Source organism: Phytophthora sojae (genome assembly GCF_000149755.1).
Source record: "Phytophthora sojae unplaced genomic scaffold PHYSOscaffold_10, whole genome shotgun sequence".
In the NCBI taxonomy this organism is placed as follows: domain Eukaryota; phylum Oomycota; class Peronosporomycetes; order Peronosporales; family Peronosporaceae; genus Phytophthora; species Phytophthora sojae.
The window spans coordinates 1,133,403-1,155,976 of NW_009258124.1; the positions used below are offsets into that span (position 1 = coordinate 1,133,403).

The window sequence follows — 22,574 nt, forward strand, 5'->3', positions numbered from 1 at the left end:
GAACCAGGGCTCCTTGATCTCGTACTTACCATGAGGGAGCCCATTTTGTGCGACTTTTGGCTCTCGTTTTAGGGGGAGCCCACTTTTGAAGTAGACGGGCTCGGGCTCGTAGAAGGTGTGCCCCACAGCTGGCGCCATTTGATCAGCGGCCCCGAGCAGGTGGTTAGCTGCCTCCAATTGCAGTGCGTCGACTACAGTACCCGTACTGTACGCACCGCAGCCGCGCTGTGCGTCTTGTGCAGCTTGGTTTTGAACCCAGCTCGCAGTCTGCTCTTGTACGTGCTCAAACTTCTGCTGCGGCAGAAGACCACAGGAGCGTGTCTATTAGCCGGCCAGACGAGCATGTGTACTGTAGCCAGCTGAGTAAAAGCAGCCTGAGCCTGAGCCCGAGCGGCATGGCAATCTTTGCAGTGCTAACCTGAGACCAGTCGCTCCTCAATGAAGAGGCCAGGGGGTACAGTACAGATGCCCTCAATCCACCACAAGGCGAGCCACTACATCAAAGCAACAACACGGAGGGACAAGATGAGTCCACAAACAGTTGAACAAGGCAAGTTGATGGAGGACTGTATCGACAGTTTTCTATTAATCCTTGAACAACCAGGACAAGTACGGGTAAGCAGCATGCAGCTACCAAGAGAATCGCCATTAGTGGTGATGATGAAATCTTCTTTAGGATTTTAATGGCTATCATAGTAGTCCAAATAAAATCTCTTCTACTAAAATCAAAGCAACAACACCTTGGCGTCCGTGACCAACGAAAAAGTTGCCTTGTTGCTCAGGCGCATCCTTCCATCTGTCCGCCGTCCCAATCGCCGAGATTACATACATGTTTGCGGCGAGCGGGGTCCGCAATCGTCTGCACCGCGACTCCAGGTGGAAAGCCCCGGCGCGCCGGCAGGTTTTCAAAAAATTTCATGGGCTCCGAAAGCAAGATCGGCCCGCTAGATATAAATCTGAGAAGGAAGTCCCAAAGAGCTGAAGCTCGGGAAAAGCGGTGGTGGCGGTGAAGCCGCGGGTCATTTTCCTCCGACGCTGACATCTCGTCGGCAAGGCAAGGCTGTCCACTTGTTAAAAGCTCCATACAACCATCAAACAAAGAGTAGCACCCTCAAAAATATACGACTCTCGTGATCCTCTTCGTTAGGGTGTTGTGGTTGTTATTGTCGATTAACGAACGCTGCGTGTTCGGTCAATGTCCGGGGTTTCTCTAAAACTTTTCGAGCCGAAACACGCGAAGAAAGGATTTCGAGATGCAAAGAGAGAGAGAGAGAGCGTCGACTAGCCAGGCCACATGAAGGTGGAGCTTGGTTGGTTGGCTTCGAGTCTCGGGTCTGCCAAAGGTTACACACGAGCAAGCAACAAACAACAACAAAACCTGTCCGAGCCGGACGCCTCGAGGCCCACAACCGAACGCTTTGGGTGCTCGACGGTCTCTTTTGGGCGCCGGGCTCGGCATTTCTGCACCATCTTCAACGATGGTGCTGAGTCCGCGGCGGACGCATAAATGTGCCGGAGCCATGCGGCCGTCCGACAGTCTCGGGGCCTAGGTTTTCGCAGAGCAGAGGACTTTCTCCCGACAGACCGAGCCGAGCATATGCCCAGCCGCCGCGTTTTCTCGGAGCTCTGCGCCACCCGCCTGTAAACCTGCCTGCCACACTGGCTGGATTCCCACCCCACAGTCCCCAATTTGCCTCGTGCCACGCACCCCACGCAGGAACCCGAAGCAACTCGACCATCCTCTCACAACCCAATCCAATGAATATGACACTTCCGAGCGACAACGGCGACCTCGCCTCACTGTTCATCGACGAGCACCACAGTCACCACCACAGCCACGCTCCGATTCGACACGACTACGGATGCTCCGCACCTCGCCCCGAGGTCATGAGCCCGTCCAGCACCGAGCTCTCGGACGATTCGTCGCTAACGAACGATGACCTGGTGGTGCTCAGCGACCTCTTCGGGTTCGCCAACTCGGCGGGCCCCTCAACCGCTTCAGCCGCGCGTCCGAAGCGCAGCACGCCCGCCCGTCCGCGCAGCCGCAAGCGTCCGCGCCCCACGCTGACGGAAGACGGCACCGCGCAGCCGAAGTCGCAGCAGCAGCGCCAGAAGCTCGAGATCGAGTTCCTCAAGAGGCAGGTCGTGGAGCTGCAGTCCACGGTCGAGGAGCTGCACGCGCGCAAGCTCGAGCGCGAGCGTCAAGCGCTGGAGCGGTCCCAGCACCAGCACTACGACCAATCGACGGCCGACGGATGGGACAACAACAGCTCGGCGCTCAACGAGTGGGTGGGCGCGGCCAAGAGCCAAGTGGCGGCTGTGCAGCAGCTCGAGGAACAGAACGAGAAGCTGCGCAGCCAGGTGGCCGCCCACCTAGGACAACTCAAGCAGCTCGAGCAGATCGCGCGGAGCCGGTACCTGGCGAACGCCATCCCCGAACCCATGCAGCTAACGGGCCACTCGGCCTCGAGCTACTACTCGGCGTCCTGCTAAGGCCAGGTAGAATGAACGACCCGCCTCCTTTATTCACGATGTGTAGAATGCCCCCCCCCCCCCCACCACAACAACAACAACAACAAAATACAGCCTACTTATTTCCCCTTCCTTCCCGTTAGCAGTAAAGGTGCTTCAAGCATTTGTGACAATGATTGCCTCACTGACACGAAAGCACCGAGGCTACTCATTGCCGGTAAACGTCGACCAAGGTATCAGATGCAGTGCATCCCATGCCGTGCATGATGCACGTCATGGGAGCGGCGGGAGGGCTGCTGTTTTGGCGCTTTATCTATCCCTATGACTTCGGTGAGACCGGGCAATGGCGGTGCCAATTCTCGAGTAGAGAAACCCTCAAGTCGACACCTGATGTGTCCTTGCTTGGTCGCCACCTGGAGGCGAGTCCTGCACGAGAGTCCTACATGGTCAGAATGACTCGACACTCTACAGATAGGGAGGGGCCCATGACTCTTGGCTTCGAAGTGCCTATTTGCATCGGGATCTCTATTTCCTGGAGCGTCGCTGGTTATGGTGAAGCACTGGATTCCAGCGCGTCCTAAGGCCACGAAGGAGAAGGAGAGAGAGAGCTCTTCTTCTCCGACGGGGGGAACGCGCGTTGGTACCCGCGCGTTGAGGGTGACGGGGTTCGGTGGTAATTTACTCGCGTCGTTGCGTCAACGAATCGTGAAGAGACCGAAGCCACAAGCGATCACAGCTGCACCGACGCCTCTTGATGAGGCTCCTCCAGTTGCTCCAGTCGCCGTGTCGGCGGTCTCATCGTTCCCACCCGCGAGTTGGGCGAGACAACCGACAGCTCCAAAGCCTCCGCGGGGCTCCGATGATGAAGAAGACAGCGACGAATCCGAAGATGACGAGGACGTTGCTCAAGGAGGAGGAGGTCAGGATGTAGCCACGAAGCCAGAGAAGAAGAAGAAGAGCAAGAGCAAGAGACCGAGTCTCGGACTCAACCGCTGGGTGCCCAAACTGCTCAACCCCGTGGAGAAACATCGCGATAAAGATCACCGGAAGAAGAAGAAACACCTTCTAGCTCTCCCTCAAGGCCCTCCGGTGCTTTTCACCGTCTCAAAAGCCCCTTACATCGAGCTATTAGCTCGCATTCTCTCCTTCTTGGACCCTTTGGAGCCCGCCCGAGTGACTGCGTACGTGAACAAGGCCACGGCTGCTGGTGTCAAAGCATTCTACGAACTGTATTGCCCTCCTCCAAGACCACGACGATATCTCGTCCACCGCCTACTGGAGAACCGTCAGAGCGATTTTCCAGCTAAAGTGATGGAGTTGTTGCCGATCCACGATCGAGTCTGGGCTAGTGCTAGCTGTTTCTCCTTCTACGAAGCTTGCAACGCGTTGCCGCTAGAGTTTGAGAACGCTCAAGGAGTGAAGAAGTTCCTTGTTGCGTATGAATTTCCACGTACGAGTCGCATTCACAATCGCTTTGGTAAGACGCCAGCTCTTGTGTTTAATGAAGCCGACGCGGTGGATGTGGTGAAGGTCATTCAGCTGCTGGAGAGAGGAAGCGACGGCGAAGATGACGATCCTGACGACGATAGCGACTGCTTTGCAGCTGTGAAGCAGATCTCACTCTATAAAGTGACTGGGCTGAGTGCTGACAGAGGGAAGTCCTTCGAGCAGCTCTTGCAGACTCTGTTCATGGATCATGTGAGCTCCCGTCTGCAAATTCTCGAGTTGATCGGTAAAGTTTTGTGTATTTCTTCCCTTGAGCTCTTGATACTTTCTCAAACATGAACAATGTTGTGCTTTGGGGCAGACTTATCGCTGGAAGACTTGCAGTTTAAGCATCTTGCTAGGCTATGGCGAGACGCGTGCTTTCCAGCACTTCGACGTCTGAGTCTAGCTAACAATGCATTCAGCAGTCGCTATGTGAGGGACTGGAGCTGGAGCTTTGAGAACGAAAGGTTCTTGAAGCTAGAGGCGATCGACGTATCCAGTGCGTGCAGTTTTACCAATGTTTTACTCGCATCTTCATAACTTTTGGTTGTATTTGTTTGCAGATGCTGAAATGACGAACCACGATCTACAGCGTTTTATTGCTTGCCTATCAACTGCACCGGTGCTGCGGAGCCTTAATCTTTCACACAACTTGTGTTCATTTGCTTCAGTTCACAAGCTGCGCGAGATGGTCGAGTTGAAGGCGTTGAGCTCTCTAAGAGAGCTCCTCTGTGTGGCTATTACTGCTGATGAGGTGGCTATGGGTCATCTACTGGAAGTTTTCCAGGCTAAACCACTCTGGTGTCCACACCTCGAAGTCGTAGATGTTAGTGGGAACCCGCTGAGCAATCCCAAGGCCGCGAATCAACTAGCAAGAGTATTCACATCCAGCAGACAGCTATCGTCGGGTTGGCCGGAGCTCACGCATCTCAATCTGTCGAGTAAGTTGTGCGGATTTGCTGGTCAATACCTTCCCTCCGCCTAACGAGACCATTGTAATCGTCACTGTAGGCATGCACCTAAGTGATGATGGACTTCGGACCATTGCGACGGCTATGCTAGAGAATCGACCAACGAAGATCCAGCACTTGGACATCTCGGACAACAGCGTTCAGTCCTCTATCGACATTTTCGTCCGTGCTTTAGCCGCGGGCAAGCTGCTACACCTTCGATCATTGGCAATAGCAGGCACGTGAAAACTGACTCGACTTCAGGATCAACAGGGGGCGCAACTCATTTGATTCGTCTTTTGCTTTTGCAGATAATGAGCTGCGTGCGCTGGAGTTCGAAGCGTTGAGCTCCACTCTGGCCACAAACTGTTGCCCTCGTCTCCAAGTACTCGATCTCTCGGGTAAGTTGTTTGATCAGTATTCCTCTGCCTGTGCATGCCTCTCATTACTTTTATCAACCAGCAAACTTCGCTCGTGGCGAGGGCATCGCTCGCTTCTGCCCGTTCTTGCTGTCACCTCCGGCCAAGCGACTTTGGGCACTCGACCTCAGCGGTGCGTTGCTTCATCTCTGCGTACAACCTTGTAATATTTGATTGACATTCGCACGACGATGCTGGTCCAGACAACGAAATTCCACACCGAGGGCTACTTCGCCTGAATGAGACACTGGCGCGAGGCAATTGCAAGGAGCTGCACGAACTCAACTTGTCCCGCAACGCCGAGCTGAAAGCCATTGCCTCCTTCTTGGACCTCATTCGAGGTGACGGCCTGCCTTCACTAACCATACTGCAAGTCGGATATGCGCAAACCCGCTCAGAAGGCCACGATCTCGTCCAAGACACACTGCGACGGCGCAGCGTCCAGGAGCTCGTACGCTCACCCTGTTTGCTTCCTTCCTCTCTAACCACAGCTCACCATAAAACTGTTTACTTGGCCTCATTACAGAGACGCTTGAAGCAGCTACGATTCGAAGAACGGCTGACAGCAATTCAGCTTGACAACGACGCCAAGGCGGAGCGCGACCAAATCCGCTGTCGGAGGCAGAGCCAACACCTGCGTGAAGTCTACGACCACCTCGAGAACGAAGCCGATCGAGCCTTACGTCGCCGCAAGCAGCTGAAGAAGTCGTCGCAGCTGCACATTCACCAAGAGATAACGCGCCAAAAGCAGCAGCGCGCGCACGCGCGGCTCTGCAGACAACTCGACCTCGACGTCCACGCAGCCTAGCACGCTGTAACATCTTCAACAACGGAAAACCGACGTTAACACTTGGTGTTCATGGTTGTCAACAATTAGCACAACTAGTTCGTCGTATGCAGAGGATTCGGGCAGTTAACGGCTAAACCACCACAAGACCAGGCGTCTTACTCCGGTGTGGCCGCCAGCTTCTCCGCCAGTTTCAGCAGCACGTTGGTCTGCGCGGCGATCATCTCCAGCTGCTTCTCGGCGGTCTGTCGCTGCTGCTCGAAGCGCTGCTCCTCCAGCTTGACCCGGCGTTCCTCGAGCTTCATCCGTCTCTCCTCCAGCTCCAGCTCTCGCTGGCGCATCAGCACCCTCGGATCGTTCAGCAGCAGCGTCAAATCCTGTCCGGTAGGTCCAGCAGTAGCCTCGGTAACTCTCGCCGCCTCCGTCGCCAGCGCGTTAATCTCAGGATCCACGTTGCCCGACAACCTGGTGGCGTCCTCCAGCGCCAGCTGGGCGATGGGTCTGCGGTCTGCCTCCTTGGCCGCTCTCCGTCGCCGCAGGTCCTCCTCCGTCTACGGTACCAGCACCAAATATCACAATAGGTCAGCTTTCTATCGTGATATTGTACAATATCACAATAACTATTGTCAGAATTTAATAACTAACTTACCATGGCGTGACACTGCGCCAGCAGTGACTCGCGCTGGGCGTTCATGACGGGCGTGCCCGAGCCCCTGAGCTTCTGCAGCTTGGCCGTGCCGTAGGCCTCGGCCAGCGCCAGGTAGCGGCGCTTGCAGGCGCGCCCGTCGTTGGTGGACCAGGGCACGGTGCGCTTGAAGGCGGCGGCCACCACGTCCCACGTCTTGGCCATGTCCCCGTGCGAGCTGGCCCAGGGCTTGTGGTTGATCACCTCGCGCAGCAGCGCGATGTCCGTGACGGTCGTGAAGCGGAAGGCCTTGGCGCGCTTCTCGTGGATGCGCACGGCCCAGGGCGCCGCGGCGGCGGAGGAGGAGGACGGGGAGCTGGCGCCTCCGCCCGCGGAAGGGGACGGGGACGGGGACGGCGCATCGAGCGAGTCCGGGGTGTCGCTGTCTGCCATTTTTGCGCGCCTTCTTGTATGGTCCAAACGTGATTTTGAGCTCCAAGGCGCGCAATGCGCCAGAAAAAAAGACCGGTAAATACCGGTAATTACCGATTGATTAATAGCAAGGGCGAGGGGTGAGGGGTTCTACACTGCGAATATTGTGGTAGAACCGTTCTACACGATAGAAAAAAAACTACAACCCGCACCGCCACATGCACTGGAACATACTTAGATGCAGACTACTTGCACTGCGTTGTACAGTACTGTACTGGTAGGTAGAGGTCGGAATGTTGGTTGACTTGCCGTCATCATTTGGCCGAGTCAACATGAAAGCTGCGCGTTGCCTTACCACCACCTTCTCCACTCACAGATCGGCTTTGGCTGAGTCGAGTCCACTACCGATAGCTCCAAGATATTGGTCGGTGCAATGGTTGAAAGCGGCACTACATTTAGTGGTTGTGAAGAAGTCGTCGGTGAACCCGAAGGTGCTTGCCTGCTGGACAGCTTTCTGAGGGACATGAGCGAGCTCGACAGTCTGGCTCACTTGGATCAAGGTTCTCTGCAGCGGAGCAGCACAGATTCCAGACTGGCCCTCAAGAGCGTAGGAAGCAGACCTGCTGAGCCGGCTAAGAAGCGCAAAACTACTCGAATGGAGGGACCTGTACTGCCAAAAGCTCCCACAAAGAAGACACCGTCGTGGCTTCGACGTAAGCAGGAGTTGGGTGCACTACGGCAGCAGATCCAGGCGATGGAGACTCGAGTCGCGTTCCTCCAGCTTCAACGAGAGAGAGCGGGGCCAAGTCAAGCGCCGCACAAGTGGGAGGCTGCTGTCTTGACTGAGCAGCAGCGGCTGAAAGCTGCTCAAGATGAAAACGAAGAGCTGAGGTTTCGGCTTAGAGCATTTGGAGAACTTTCGAGTCAGTTGGAAGCGACAATAGCGTCTGCTACGAGTTCAACGGCACTTGCCGGTATCAATGTGCCCCCGCAGCTGCACATCAGTGCGGGCTCCTTCGACACGCTTGAATCCAAACTCAACGCGCAGTTCCAGGATGCCCAAGTGATTTTTGACGAATTCAAACCGCCAGTGGATAGCGTTCACGTGGAAATGCTCGACGGGGATGGATCAAATGGCCCACAATGGCCTACAAATTGGCGCAGACACTGCCTTTTGACGCAACGGTGGCGTCGAACGCAGTTTGGCATCTCGTCGAATTGGATTGTCCTCCGCAAACGCAATTCACGCAGATTATACGTCAATCCGAGAACTCGAACTCGAACACGATCCAGTCACGATGCATTCTCCAGCTAGGCGAGGGCCGGTTTCTGATCACGGATATTCGTGCCGCAATGAAGCGCTTGGTGGCACCGGACGGCTGTGTCATGCTCGCAGAATCCAGCACAATGTGGTCTGTCTACCGTGGAAATGAAGTGCAATGAAGACATGCGACCCAGGAATCGATACGTGTACTGGTTCGGCGGTGTCTTGTCAACACTGGGGCTCATGAATCAATAAGTCCCGTTGGGTGCCACGTGAACGTGTTGCTGCGTAGTGAGACTGAACAGCAGCAACATACACCCAGGCATTTTGGTACTTCGGTCGACTCGCCCTCAACGCATGCCATGGTGATGTCGCATTGCTGCGAGATCATTGCCTCTAGACGACAACTACTCGAGAACGTGATATGGGACTCGGTTCGAGCTGCCGACAAGTAGTTCCGGTAACTGAGATTTTTCAAAGGCATGGTTGGATTAGTCGAGTCACAAGGGGGGGGGGGGGGGCACGCCACCACCAGCGCGAACAGTGCACGTGAGCGAGATAACGGCCAGACCAACAACGTCCAAGCTCTCTCAAGTGTGAATTTGCATACGACTACCGCACCAACTGATTACCCGAGCTGCCCTGCACCACCAAGGCCCTCATTGCACTCAACTTGTGAGTTGCTTCGTCCACCCTGCACGCGGCCCACGCCGATACTGCTCCAATGGCAATCGTTCTTTCGCCGCTGCACCGCCACCTCGGCTTCAGGGAGAACTACGACCACCGGAGTATTACCATCGCCGTCTCGAAGACTCCATGGCCACCGATTCTACGCCTACCAAGAACTACGGTGGGAGACTGCGACAGCAACTACTACGGCAAAAACTACTTCAGTTGCAGCAAGGGTGTCTATGGATACGATCGGCTTCGACTACTACCCGCTTTGGCTTCGGGCATCCTATTGCCCATACTGCTGGTAGTACTCGTCCTACGGTGGTGGCTAAGGCTACCCCAGCAACTTCGGCTGCGGTGGCTAGGATATCGTTACCCAGGCTTTGGCGTCGGCCACGAGTACGCGTCGACGGGTGTTGGCGCTGGCGAAGACTGGTGTTATCCAGTCTTGGGATAGCTTGGTTGAGTGAGTCTCCACAACGCTTGTGCGGCCAGGACCCATCCCAATGGGTTGCTTGGTTGATGATGCCCCGTAAAACAGCGCGCTTCGTAGAACTGGGATCTGGGGCTTCAGCAAGTTTGTGCTTCGTTGAAGTTTCCCGAGCAGCGCCATTCGCCAAGCGTAAACCTTGAGATGCAGGATTTGCAACCAAAACTCGTGGCGCTCGGAAACCACAGACCACAGCAACAGTGGTCTGTGGTTGGATTCCAAAGCCGCATTTTGCTTCCCTTGTTTGTCTGCGGGAAACGCATTTTGGTGACGCGAAATTCGTCTTTCAAACCAGAACCAGAAAAAAGAAGGGAAATTCAATCACTTGATGTGGATCGAGATCCTTGAGACAACGCGATCGCACGGGACTGCTGTTGCCTCCCTGTCCACCGCGGCGATCCTGTCCTACATGTACAGTGCATTGTTTCCTGTGCACGCTGATAAGCTTAGGTCTCCCCTGGAACGGGGCGGTTTGACTCACGAACGATTTAGGCACTTTATACATGTACCCGACCAACTTGTGCGCGTGCGTGCAGTAGGTAAAGGTCTGCGATCTAATAATGGTGGCCCACAAAGTGCGCGGCTGATTGCGGCGACCGAGCAGCCATGTGGAGCAGCGTGATGATCATGGGCAATTCGCTCTGATCCCACTGAGAAGGCAATTAGAAGCCGAGTCCTCCATCTGCCGCGCGGTGGCAATGTCAAAACTGCACCTGAGGATGGATGTCTACAGTAATTGGCATGGCAAGCAGCACTTGGCCAGCCGGCACAGAGCGGATCTTGTCCGCCGCAGCGGAGCCCATTTTGGGATTTCCGTTGCAGCTCCTCGCTCCGAGCGTAAGCAGCGCAGCTGCGTCATCAAGCTCCATCGTAATCGAGTCAGTGATTGCTCGACAAGTTCACATTAAGTACGAAAGAGAGCGATGGGCGAATTTTGCCAGAGCGCCTATACAATAGCAGAGCATCTTGTCGCTGCCGCCTGCATGCCTGCATGCATGCATGCATGCTGCAGGCACTGCCAGGATGCTGCAACGGCTCTGATACTGCGGCCAGCGCTCCGCTGTCGTGGGCTGTCGTGAGCCCGGCCACGCCACGGCAGTCGACGTTGTTTGCGGATTGCTGTCGCACAAGCCGGTCGTTCTGTTTACAAGGCAAGTCCCCTGTGCCGAAATGACCGCCGCGTATCAGCACCAGCGGCATAGTGATCCCAAATCAATTCTGGCTTGTACCACGGCAGACATTTCGCTACGGAGATGATCGGTTTTGGCGGGACCATGCGCCGGATTATGCTACGGCCTGGGAAAGGGCGGCAGAATGGGCACTTGAGGCGTAACTGGGCACTTTAATCGGGGCGCAACCGGGGCTTTGATGCCAAAAAAGATCACCGCGGCCAATACCCAGACTGAGATCCCTGCTACGCACTGTTTCCAGGGATTTTACCGCCTGAAAGGTTCCCTCTATACATCTATGCATCGTCGTACCAATCGATTTTGACGGCAGCGCGACCATCTGAAACCCATTTTGCATGCTCACACGATAGGAAGACGGTGCCCAAATTCGGTAACGGTCTAGGGTTCGCTTCCCAAAAACCGCCGCGGGTCTAATCCTCTCGCCGCTCTAAACACGGGCAACCACCAACTGCTTCCCATCCTCCTGCTCCAGCAAGTGCACAGAATCGGATCTTACAGTTCTTTATGCTTAATAACAACACTGTTCCCTCCATCACAGATATCGTCTTCAGCAGTAAACTAGATCTGACAGGGCGCACTTTGTCGCGCAGTTCGTGTCCAAAATTTGCCAAAGCCCAGGGGCATTGCCAGAAATGTCCACGTGATTATTCTTTTTTCAGCCGTGCGGTTGTCGGCATCAACATTCGCCAACGCGCGCCGCGGACAAGACAAGACCAGCCCAGCCCAGCCCTCCCTCCCCGTTGCTGCCAGGACACAAGCCACAAGCCATGGGGCCGCTGGCAGTTCAGCAATCGCAGTCTCCGAGGCAGAAGCAGCGCGCCGACACCGCCGGCGCCTCCTCCACGCACTCGTCGCCCGCGCACCCCAACATGGCCTGCCCCGCGGTCTTCCCGCCACTCAACCTGCGCTCCACGTCGGGCGGCCGCATGCCCTTCCCACGCGTGGACGGCGACAGCACCGACGACGCCGAGCGCCGCAACGCCACGGCGCTCACGATCGTGGAGCTGCTGGCGCGCGGCAGCGGCGGCAACAGCAGCAACAATAACAACAGTAACTCAAGCAACAACACACAGACGACGCTCCCCTCCCTGCGGCCACAGGCCACGGGCTGCTCGCCGCTGCCGTCGCTGCCCAAGATGGTGATCCCGTCTCTGCGCGGCGACCAGCGCTTCGCCTTCCCGAGCAGCTCCGGTGGCGTGACGCAGAGCTACTCCACACAGACGCCCACGACCGCGGGCGTGAGTCCGCACGGCCTCTCGCCGGCGGCGCGATCCATGCCCACGCCGGCACCGGCAGCTACAGCAACAACGACGGCTCAGCCTTCCACAGCTGCAGCAGTTCCCAGCCCGCCTAAGAGAGGCCGCGCGGCGTCCGGCACGGGAGCGGTCAACAACTCGCGGAAACGACAGAAGGACGAGCTCACGAGGCTCCGCGCGCAGGTGCAGGAGCTGCAGCGGGAGCTGGAGCACGTGCGCGGGCGGATGCCCCGCAAGTCGCGGCCCATCGCCGTCATGATGCACAAGAACGACTCTTCCTCCCGGGTCTCGGAGCACTCTCCCGTGGCAGTTACCTCGGCGCCGCTCATGGGCCTCGAGGCCTCGGGCGAGACGACGAGCGGCCTCATGGTCGTGCCCGTGTGGGAGCGCATGGCGCAGCACCAGAAGGAGGAGAAGAGCAAGGCGGAGATGGAGAACCTGCGCCTCAAGGGCCTCATCCAGGAGCAGCTCAAGATCTCCAAGGGCCTCGAGAAGCTCCTGCGGAAGAGATGCAAGTCGTCCATAAGCTCGGGCTCCGACGCCGAGACGTCAGCTGCTGTTCTCGGCGTCAAGCGGCCTCGTACCAGCGACACTGAAGAGACGGCCGCGTTCGCGTCCCTCGCGTCTGGACTCGACGCCCGCCTCTCCGAGATGGAGGCAGTGTTCGAGAAGGGAGGGCTGACCCACGACAAGCAGGAGCTGCAGGAGACGCAGATGATTCTGGACGAGCGCCGCGGCCCGGTCATGGAGGTCAAGGACGCCAAGATCCTGCCGTTCGACGTGCAGGCCTGTGCCACGGCCATCTGGCAATGCCTCGAAGCCGAGTCGGAGGCCACCGTCGTGGGCGGCACCACGAGCGATACGGTGTGCTTCAAGAGCTCGATGCCGCTGCGCCAGCACCGCGCGCCCGACGCCGAGCTCACTGTGCGCTGCGTGATCCGCCGCGTGGTGGACGACGCCTCCGGCCGCGTCGTGTTCGTGTGGGAGTCGGTGGCCGAGAGCCCCAACCGCCTCCCGCACGTGAGTGCAAGCGCCAAGGGCGTGGAGATCCGCGATTGCGGCTGGGGGCTGCTGGAGCCGCTGCGCTCAGCGACGGGCGAGCACTCGAGCATCCTGCAGCTCTGCTCGTACCTGATGCCGCAGCTCTGCGGCGTCTCGGCCGAGCAGAGTCGGCAACACACCCACGGACTGGCGGAGCTGGTGGTGCCGTGCTACCGTGCGCTGTGGAACCAGCGCCAGCGCAGCGTCGAGAACAAGCTCATGAACGCGGCCATCGGCGCCAAGCACAGCCACGCCGCGCTCAAGGCCGAGCCCAGAATATGCCACTAAAGTGTAGATTCAGTTTTGCGGCGGTAAATATGACTAGGATAATATATGCATGCGGTGATAAGCCGAGATGCTCTTAAAGTGAAGCGCGATTGTCTGGTAAACACCCCGATTACTAGCGGTGGGTTCGGCACACCGCTCCGGACGGATGGCCACGATTGGCTGACGAGCGGACGCACTGGATTTCGGGCACCGCTGGATTTGCGGCAGGATCCAATTTGCACCGACGGTTCGCGGTTGCAGTGACGGTGAGTGGGTGGAGGCTTGTCAGCAGAGTTCAGCCGCTGCCGACATGGATCAACCTTCATCTCTCCATCGACGTCTCATTAGCCTTGACCCGACGACGGGCGTCGATGTACATGTGTACGCAGTCCACAGCGAGCGTAGTGTAGTGTAGAATGCAGCATCGATATAGAGTGGCAGCGGTTTAGATAACCAATGGATATCTTCTTTGAAAACTTTTTCCTCCTCGCGAGGTCCCTCCGACACTCAGGTCCCCCCCAACGGGCCCTGCGCCTCTTGGCTGCTTTATTTTTCCCGTCTTGCTTTCGACTACATGTAGTCCGCGGCGCTGGACTGGGTGGATCCCCTTGGACATGTTGTCCTTCTCCGTCTTCACCAAATTGGAGGCGACATTCCTCAGTGGTCACGACCGGGCTCACCCCACTAGTCCGTTCGTGGTCGTGGCGGCGGGGGTGTCCTCACCCTTGGACCGAGGTCGGCAGGCAGCACCAGCGTTGCGTTCTGGATGGAGGTGGCAACTCCCGCGCACAGTACGGCGAGGAGCTTAGAGTGCATGCTGAAGGCGGAAGCCACTTCGGGTGCTCGGTTGGTTTGGTGGACGAGTGGCGATTTGAAAAGTTGGAGTTGGTCCCGTCGGTTGTTTGCAGTTGTGGTACATCACGCAATAAGGCCTTAACTAAACGACCATCCACTTAAGGCTGCCAGTACAATGAAAACGAAGGGAACATGTACCTCCTTGGCTACCGACGATAGCAACTGTACATATACATAGGTTTTTTGTCGGCCTTGACGGCCAGATGCACGAAGGCGGTAGACTTCTGGATCTTTGACAGCTTGTATTTTCCCACGCGATAAAGCCATCACTGGCCGCAGAACATGACAGCGGGAACTACGACGCAAATGTACATGCACTTATTGCAGCTGCAAGCTCAAAGAGCGCAATTCCAACAACAACTACAGTATATGTGTTCCTATGGTATTGACAATTGAGAAGAGGTTGTCGTACATGAAAGCATGTTACAGCTCGCAAGTGAGTCGTCAATGACGCTAACTTTATCTCACAAGATTTGCACCGTAAATCTGGAAGAGCGAGGGCAATCTGACTGGAAACACAAAGTCCTTAATGCCGACTTCGGAGAGCTTGCAGAAAGGCATGGACGTCAACAGCAAACGGCATGAACGTCAATCTCGGTATTAGTCCCATTATAGGGCATGTTTGGAATCCCGAGGATGGCATGCTATCCATTGTGGTAATAGGTCCTTGAAAAAGTCGCCTGTCAATACTAAGTTACGAGAACTAGTGCAGCAGTTGCACCAATTATTCGTTCTCGTATGACGAGGTAGTAAAGGCACCTCACGTAGTATTAGCACCACCAGTTGGGATCGATCGCTACCTGTAATGCAATCTACTTCGACTAGGTAAGCTACTATTTTAATAGTGCAGTACCTGTATTAAAATACAGGTAAATGTACTGCACTGAATAGCGAACCGCTCTCTTGCAAATCGTTGTAGATGCCTTACCAGTTAGAGAACCATAATCCATCAGTGATGAGTTGGTTGGAAGTGTGTTCCTGCGTCACTGCGACTCATTCGCAAAAACCGCAGCTATTGCCCACCAACACAACAGAGAAAAGCGCGCTATGCAGTGCTCCATCATCCACGCAACGGAACCCAACGGGCAAATGATGGTGAAGTTCCTGTTGGAAATGAATGACGTCGACCTCCCGTTGCTTCCATCGTCACCCGTGGAGGTGACTGTCCCTGAAGTACATGTACCTACACGGAAACCCCTCCGAGTCAAGGGGAGGAAGCCAAGGAAGAACCCCAACCTGTCTTGGTTGTACCGAAAGCAGGAGCTTCAAGCGCTGAGCGAAGGCTCTCCGCTCGCGCCTGGCAGAATTGCAGAAGTACCCACACCACCCAGCGAAATTGACAGCCTGTTTGGAGCGCCGACTACTCAAGAAATCTCAAGACGAGCGAACAGACTTGAGAAGGCAGCTTCAAGAGCACAAGAAGACGGTGGCGGCGCTATCGAAAGTACTGAGAAGCCTCCAAGATTTCTACCACGAGCGGGGCCGCAGTGAGGCTATGGCGTTTCGACCGCTAGTAGCTGAATCAAATCTACTCCAACATTGAGACCCGGAAACGCCAAGGTCTTCGATATGCTGTGCAACAAGCTGGACACAATTGTCGAGGAACAGTGGCGAAGAGAGTCCATTCTCGACGGCGAAGAAGTCAAGACCATCAGCCCCGCGGGTAGTGAACTTGAGCTCGAATTCTCAAAGATTAGGACGATGTCGTTTAACGCAGACGCAGTTTGGAAGGCGCTTTGGGAGGTTTTCAGGTTACCAGCCTTTTGAAGGACACGATGGCTCTGGATGCTCTGTATCCTGTTGCGCAAGCAAGCGGCGAGATCGTGAATGTTCATATCCTTGCTGTGATCAAGGGGTGCGTTGTCTCCCATGGATACGTTGCCCTAATGGAGGCGACCGTGGAATATTCGGTGCCGTCGTCTTCACTGCGCTTTGTGACGCAGGACTCGGGTGTGTTCGCGATTAAGAGCCACCGCCTCCAGCCATCTGCTGGAGACTCTCAAGCGTGTCGGTTGTATTCAACTACGAAGATCCATTCAAACCAGCGCTACAAACCAGAGGTTAGTCGAAGAACCGTTGAGGCCGACCTCGCGATCTCGTCACTGCGCAAATTCGTGAACACACGACACCAGTTTTTGGACAACATGGTGCTGCTAAACGGACGATAAGCTCAGCCCCAGAAATGACACGCTTAATTACATACTGGTTCTCTGTGGCAACGATCACCAACGTTGAAGTGGATCGTTTGAAGCTTCAAGAGCAGTGAATGCTCGTCATCACTACCATAATCATTCGGCTGATAGCGCCCATGGCTGCGTTTGGCCAGAAGCTGCTGCCGTTGCGCTGCATCTTCGGCAGAGTAGCGCAGCGGGTGCTGTCGAGTTCAGGCCCAATTCAAGGAGCAGTCACGGGCCCGTTGAAGGTACTCCGCCACGGAAAGTGACAGAGCGTTGCTACATCTGCGCTACCGAACATAAATTCCTCACTCTGCGCTGCAACGAAAGAAGTATCACGAACGTCGCCGCTGGAATCGATCGGTACCATACAAAACGCTGCGATCCATTGACCGGCAAGGGAGTAGCAGCAGAACGAACCAGACGGTGTAGTACTCGTGGCGAGTAAATGAGCTGGGTCTGGTCGGCTGAGATCGCAAAGAACAAAGCAGTATCCAGCAGTGGTGGGTCAACTTCAGTTTTGCTGCGATTGCGGCGAAAATGTGTCATCGTAAAAATCATGGAGGTCTCGTGAGAGTAAACTGTCAAAGGAGGATGTGGTGCTGGCACTGAATAAGGTCGATTAGCGACAGCGACTACAGTATGTAGTGTATTCAGACGCTGGATATTTCGTGGTATCCTAGCTTTTCAGCGTTCAGGTGCTCGATTTGGGCATAGCCACCACGTGATAATCGTTTACGGTAATCGCGCGCTTGATCGTGAACACCAGCGCCATCAACTTAACCCCTTTTTAACGCTTGCCGCGAGCAACATCTCTTGCGCACCAACTTCACAAGGACAAGACGCTTGTCATTTTCCGACTTGCGGGACGCACCACAGCACCCATGAACATGACACTGCGACTGGAGGAGAGCACATCCATGTCACAAAATACCGAGATGGATGTACTCAACGGCGACTTCGTTTTGACCGAGTTCCTGCACGAGATGGACGCGTTCGACCAGCTACAAGCGCTAGTCCCTCAACAAGAAGTTCCCTATTCAAATTCTTTAGCGCCAACACAAGTTCAAGACAAGTCTCAGTCCGCGCCGGCAAAGAGACGAAGCACCTCGTGGTTGCGACGTAAGCAGGAGCTGCACGCGCTGCGTCACGAGTCCGAAGCACTCGAAGCTCGCTTGGCTTCGCTACGTCTGCGTTGCTCCCACCAGAGTCCACCAACTCTAACTGAAGCTCAAGAAACGTGGAAGTCGGTCGCTTCCATCGCGCGTCAGGAATACCAAACGTCTCTGGACGAGAACGCGCGTCTAAAGCACGAGCTTCAGATGTATGCGGGTGCGTTCGAGATGCTGCAGGCCCAGCTAGTCGTCGCGGAGTCTCGGAAGCAGCAGCTTGTTGACAGCAGCGTGGTATTCTCGAATATCTTACGCGCCGGGATGATCAGAAGTCGGCGCTTGAGTTGCGACAGCGGCGACGTGTTTGGTGTCCTCGAGCGGAAGATCAACTCGCGGCTCCATGAACTCGACTTCATCATCCACGAGACCCGTCGGTCGATGCAGCGAGGCACCACCGAACAAGTCCAGGTTTGTCGTGGAGATGCTGCTGCTGCCGCTGTAGAGTTCAAGCATGTCCGCTTACTGCCCTTTGGGGTAGATACTACGGCGAGGAACGTCTGGCAGTACATTGAAGTGGGTGGATCGGCCGACAAGACAGACACACGCGTGGCCAGGAGTTCACCCGACATGGTCGGGCTAGTATCTCACCACAGACTGCCTCTGGGCGATATGGCCAGCGTGAGTGCCGATGTACACACCGTCATCAAGCGGTTTGCCGTCCCAACGGGCATGGTCGCGTTGGTTGAGTCTCGCTCCGAGTGGTCGATCCAGCACCCTACGTCGGTAGTGTCTCGGTCCACGACGGAAGAAAGAGGGTGGTTCGTGATCCATGAGTACCCGTTCCCGAACTGCGGCGATGTTACGCAACGAGCATCTCAATTGAAGACATTGGTAAAGCTCCGACCAACCGAGTACCAACAAGTTGACGGAAGAGCTAATTCCACGTCGTCGTTGCCAAGCACGATCGTCGATGTTGTGGTCCCGTCCTTCCGCGATATGTTAACCTCGCAGCTCCAGTCGGTCGAGAACTGTTTGCTGGACTTGGAGCGGGCGGTGAGGACGTAGGATAGAGGAGAAGAACCCTCGTACAAAATTTGTTTCACTTGTACACTCGAAGTTTACTCGGAATTTAGACTATAACAGCACACCGGCAACATTCCTAGGCTGAAAAATCTAAGTAAAAAAAACTACAGCCGCCGCTGCCAGGCGCTTGGATGGAATGGTACAGCTTCAACATCGCTCGGCATTTGGTAGAGAGGAAGTTGCTGCGACCTCAGCCGGAACCATTGCCACGACTGCGAGCAGCCAGCACGCAGGATATCCAGCGGCAGCGAGCGCTACCTGTAACACAGCATCTCGATTGCGGTCCTGGGCGCTGAATTGCCGCAGTCTGGTCTCCCTGAGAACACACCGTGCAGATTTTCGCCATCAACAGGGCCAGCGCTGATGCTTCTGCGCGTTATCTGAGCAAGGTTCGGCTGTACTGTATCAGCACTACAGTGAAAAGTCTGAGCAACACTGCGAAGTCCCTGAACTTTGAATGCTGGATATTTTTCTGTGTATCCAACCTTCAGGTGCTCACCATCGCAAACTGTCGCCATGCCATCATCACAATCGCACCTCAGCCCCACATGGACACCTTCGCCACGGCCAGGCTATCCTCGCTCTCGCAAAAAGCCACTCGATCACTCTTGTTTAATCATTTTCCGACTTGCGGATCAGCAACAACCACTGCACCATGACCCCGCAACTGGACGGGACCTGCCTGGTGGCTCCGTACCCAGCCATGGACACGTTCGAGAGCGACCTCGTCTTGGCCGACTTCCTGCACGAGATGGACGAGCTCGACCGCGTGCAAGGCTTCGAGTCCCCGAATTGTAGCGGCCTCAAACGGCAGCAAGAACCAACGCTGGGCATACAAGTCGAAGCCAAGAGGACCAAGACTATGGCCACCACCTCCACGAAGGTGCAGCCCCGTAAGCGAAGGAGCACGTCGTGGCTGCGTCGAAAACAAGAGTTGACAGCGTTGCGCAGCGAGTCCGAAGCTCTGGAGACTCAAGTGACGTTCCTGCAACTCCAGCAAACTGCAAAAATGTGCCAACAACTGCAGCCAGCGGTTCTCACTGAAGACCAAGAGATGTGGAAATCCGTAGCAGCCATTGCGAAGCAAGAATGCCAAGCTGCTAAGGATGAAAACGCGCGGCTAAAGAACGAGCTGGAGATGTACACGCGCACCTCCGAGATGTTGCAGTCGCAAGTCGCCCAAGCTAATTATCAGCAGCAGGAGCTGCTGGACAGTAAATCTGGCTTCGTGAACGCCATCCGCGTGGGGATCGTCATGACCCGGCACTTGAGCTTTGAGAACGCCGAGATCTTCAACATGTTAGAGGGCAAAATGGGCGCGCGCCTTCATCAGCTGGACACGATCATTCGAGACGCGCTCCAGCCGATCAAGGAAGGCGAGCAGATACAAATCTGCCGCGAAGAGGGCAAGGAGGCGGCTGCCGCTGTGGAGTTTAAACACGCGCGTCTTCTGCCTTTCGGTCAAGACACTACTGCTAGTACGATCTGGGAGATCATCGAGCTTGGTGGCTTGGTTACCAACCAGCACTTCCAGGTGACGAAGCAGTCTCCCGACGTGGTGGGAATGGCGTCTCGCTTTACAGTTCCGCTGGACAGAGCCAGCAGCAGCACAGTGAGCGTCGATGTACACGCCGTTGCCAAACGTTTCCGCGCTCCGAGTGGTATGGTCGTGTTGGTGGAGTCTCACTCCGAGTGGTCAATGAACCATCCGACAGCTCCTACTTGGAAACAAACGACGGAGGAGGCAGGATACGTCGTGGTGAATGAGCACCCGCTTCAGGCAGATGGCAGCCAACGCGCGTGTCAACTGAGGACGGCGATGAAGCTCAAGCCGGACGCTCCTGACTCCAACAGTTGCGCCAAGGCTCCCACGACGTTTACAGGTTGTGTCGGCGACATTGTCATCCCGTCATTTCGCGAGATTTTGAGCTCGCACCACCAGTCCGTAGAGAATTTCCTGCTAGACTCGTCTCGATCCATTAGAAGTTAGACTGTAGATAAATAGGAGGAAGTTGCAGAACATGCTAAGTAGTAGAAGTAATGAAGAGTAAATAAGTTTTAGTTTTCGAGATGTCAGAGTGCGGTACACCTATCCGGATACAAACAGTGGTCGTAGAATTTAAAAAGAAGTACTGAAAACTTCGTAATTACTCTGGGCAAAAGCAACCTGGACCACACCGCTTGATTGAAAGAGTTTTTAGGCAAAGTGAATGCACCGAACATTTTAATAGGAACGACTTGGAAATCCGGTCGCTTGCGATAGTCGGCAGTGCTTGAACTGGTACTAGCGACCTCTGCGGTTAGAACGCGTTTCCGTGCAAAGCCGAAACCATACCTTTCTATAGGTACTTGGGACCCCGAAGACCCCACCTACCGGTAACTATTGGTACAGCCTGAAATGCAACAACACGAAGTTATGAGCAACATGTTGGCAATTGAAATCTCCGCGTGTGGTGGAGAAGCCACAACTCGACGTCTGCGCACCAGAAACACGACAACGTTTCTCCTCATGCTTGAGACGAGGTACGAGGTCAACTTGATCGTCCGCAGCCGATTGAAATAGTCCCACGAAGCGGGTGTATATGCAGCGAGGGGGTTGAATTGCTTGGATCGCCGTGGCCAACAACCACCTTCATGAAGATGGTCTTTAGTTAAAGGGTTAAAATGATAGAAGTTAGGCAAGCGTAACCATGTTCCTCAAACAAAAAGGAGGATGGTACTCAGCCTGTGGGCGCTACCACCTAAACAGACAATTGCAGTCTCTTGTCGATTAAATGAGAGCGACCCACATAAGGAGTTTGCGGGGAGCCTCGTTGCTTCTCCGACTTACCGAGATATTCTGAGCTCGCACCATCAACCTGTCGACAACTTGTTGGCTCTCGTAGCAGACAACGCCTGAACATTGGTCCGTGCTTTTGCGTTGTTTTGCCGCGTCCTAGTTGCCCTGGTTGTCGAAAAACGCTGAGGTTGACCACAAAGCAACGATCCCCACCAGTACATGAATACATGACGTACAGTAGTTAGAATTTGGGTTAAAGGTTCCTAGGGAAGTGAGGAAACACGGCAGTGCCATGATGGCACTGTGGAGCTCTTCTGTAGATCACAAAATGTTGCGCGTGGATGTGGCCTTCCTTGCAAGAGGAAAGCCGAAAGGGCGATAAGGTGTCCAAGAATCTCAGACACGCTGATTCAAAGTGCTCTGGCCCAGAGTCTGAGCCCAGAACTCAGCCAGTAGGCGGAGCAGAGCTTCAATTCGATCTTACCCGGTCGTCAGCTCGCGCTCGCACCACCAGGATGCAGAGCTTCGTACAGCGTGTATTACGCAGGCTACGGCAGCTTGTAGCCATCGTGCCGTGATCGGCAGTGGTCCTGCCCGTTTACTCCAGCGTGCCCAACCACCTGCTACCCGCGGGCAAACCCAAGCACCAACACTTCCTGAAGCCCGAAAAGCCTCGAAGCCGAAGCGAAACCTACCATCTGAAGCCTCCATCTGAGAAAATGGACAAGCTAAAACTCCACATCGTCCTCACGCTCTGCGTCGCCGCGTTGATCACGCTCGGCCCAAGGCCGCCCGCTGTTGAACAACGTCGTCGAAGCTCGGAAGGCCGGAGGATGTTGCCCTTTAACACGTGTCGCCGCGTTGTGAGAGCGATCATTCCAAGACAGCCGGAGCCTTGACGCCCCGTGTGTGTAACCTGAACCTGCTGGACGTCTCACCTCGAGGTCGGGCTCGCGCTGACCCGCGCCCGTGCCGCAATCGATGGCCCAGCCCGAATTTTGAATCAGCAAAATGTGGTTGAACGCGGCACAGGCACGCAAAAATGACCTCTCCGCGGGGATAAGCACTTGAAAAAGTACGAAATGCTAGTGTTCCGGTAACTTAGCTGCAACGTAGTGACTGTCCAGTGCGTCTCAGGCATTGCTTGTATTGCCAGCACCGCAAGTGGATCCGTAGCGTAGCGAAGACTACTGTCATACGTTGCAGCCTGGATTTAGT

General features: G+C 55.4%; 9 protein-coding genes across 9 annotated transcripts; 8 read left to right on the plus strand and 1 right to left on the minus strand.

The window, feature by feature from the left end:
* Window positions 1-2,100: 2,100 nt before the first annotated feature.
* PHYSODRAFT_456404 (hypothetical protein) lies at window positions 2,101-2,490 on the plus strand (the record flags this gene model as incomplete). Its single annotated transcript, XM_009537253.1, has 1 exon — window positions 2,101-2,490. A coding segment is annotated over one exon (390 nt), but the record flags the coding sequence as incomplete, so codon positions are not given.
* A 933-nt stretch (window positions 2,491-3,423) lies between these two features.
* PHYSODRAFT_463939 (hypothetical protein) lies at window positions 3,424-4,461 on the plus strand (the record flags this gene model as incomplete). The annotated part of the gene is made up of 2 exons (XM_009537254.1): window positions 3,424-4,180; window positions 4,280-4,461. Coding segments are annotated over 2 exons (939 nt in total), but the record flags the coding sequence as incomplete, so codon positions are not given.
* Window positions 4,462-4,531: 70 nt separating this feature from the next.
* PHYSODRAFT_318767 (hypothetical protein) lies at window positions 4,532-6,137 on the plus strand (the record flags this gene model as incomplete). Its single annotated transcript, XM_009537255.1, has 6 exons — window positions 4,532-4,901; window positions 4,972-5,148; window positions 5,222-5,311; window positions 5,373-5,462; window positions 5,533-5,768; window positions 5,856-6,137. 6 exons carry the CDS (start codon window positions 4,532-4,534, stop codon window positions 6,135-6,137), a joined length of 1,245 nt encoding a protein of 414 aa, XP_009535550.1.
* Window positions 6,138-6,274: 137 nt separating this feature from the next.
* Window positions 6,275-7,208, minus strand: PHYSODRAFT_362017 (hypothetical protein; the record flags this gene model as incomplete). Its single annotated transcript, XM_009537256.1, has 2 exons — window positions 6,766-7,208; window positions 6,275-6,667 (listed from the first exon to the last, which is right to left on the minus strand). Exons 1-2 carry the CDS (start codon window positions 7,192-7,194, stop codon window positions 6,275-6,277), a joined length of 822 nt encoding a protein of 273 aa, XP_009535551.1. The 5' UTR covers window positions 7,195-7,208.
* A 488-nt stretch (window positions 7,209-7,696) lies between these two features.
* PHYSODRAFT_339330 (hypothetical protein) lies at window positions 7,697-8,616 on the plus strand (the record flags this gene model as incomplete). The annotated part of the gene is made up of 2 exons (XM_009537257.1): window positions 7,697-8,263; window positions 8,338-8,616. 2 exons carry the CDS (start codon window positions 7,697-7,699, stop codon window positions 8,614-8,616), a joined length of 846 nt encoding a protein of 281 aa, XP_009535552.1.
* A 2,940-nt stretch (window positions 8,617-11,556) lies between these two features.
* Window positions 11,557-13,374, plus strand: PHYSODRAFT_318769 (hypothetical protein; the record flags this gene model as incomplete). The annotated part of the gene is made up of 1 exon (XM_009537258.1): window positions 11,557-13,374. One exon carries the CDS (start codon window positions 11,557-11,559, stop codon window positions 13,372-13,374), a length of 1,818 nt encoding a protein of 605 aa, XP_009535553.1.
* A 2,609-nt stretch (window positions 13,375-15,983) lies between these two features.
* Window positions 15,984-16,376, plus strand: PHYSODRAFT_339332 (hypothetical protein; the record flags this gene model as incomplete). Its single annotated transcript, XM_009537259.1, has 1 exon — window positions 15,984-16,376. The coding sequence occupies one exon, from the start codon at window positions 15,984-15,986 to the stop codon at window positions 16,374-16,376; it is 393 nt and encodes a 130-aa protein (XP_009535554.1).
* An 890-nt stretch (window positions 16,377-17,266) lies between these two features.
* PHYSODRAFT_339333 (hypothetical protein) lies at window positions 17,267-18,559 on the plus strand (the record flags this gene model as incomplete). Its single annotated transcript, XM_009537260.1, has 1 exon — window positions 17,267-18,559. One exon carries the CDS (start codon window positions 17,267-17,269, stop codon window positions 18,557-18,559), a length of 1,293 nt encoding a protein of 430 aa, XP_009535555.1.
* Window positions 18,560-19,832: 1,273 nt separating this feature from the next.
* On the plus strand, window positions 19,833-20,567 carry PHYSODRAFT_525397 (hypothetical protein; the record flags this gene model as incomplete). Its single annotated transcript, XM_009537261.1, has 2 exons — window positions 19,833-20,330; window positions 20,442-20,567. The coding sequence occupies 2 exons, from the start codon at window positions 19,833-19,835 to the stop codon at window positions 20,565-20,567; spliced, it is 624 nt and encodes a 207-aa protein (XP_009535556.1).
* Between the last annotated feature and the right edge of the window lie 2,007 nt (window positions 20,568-22,574).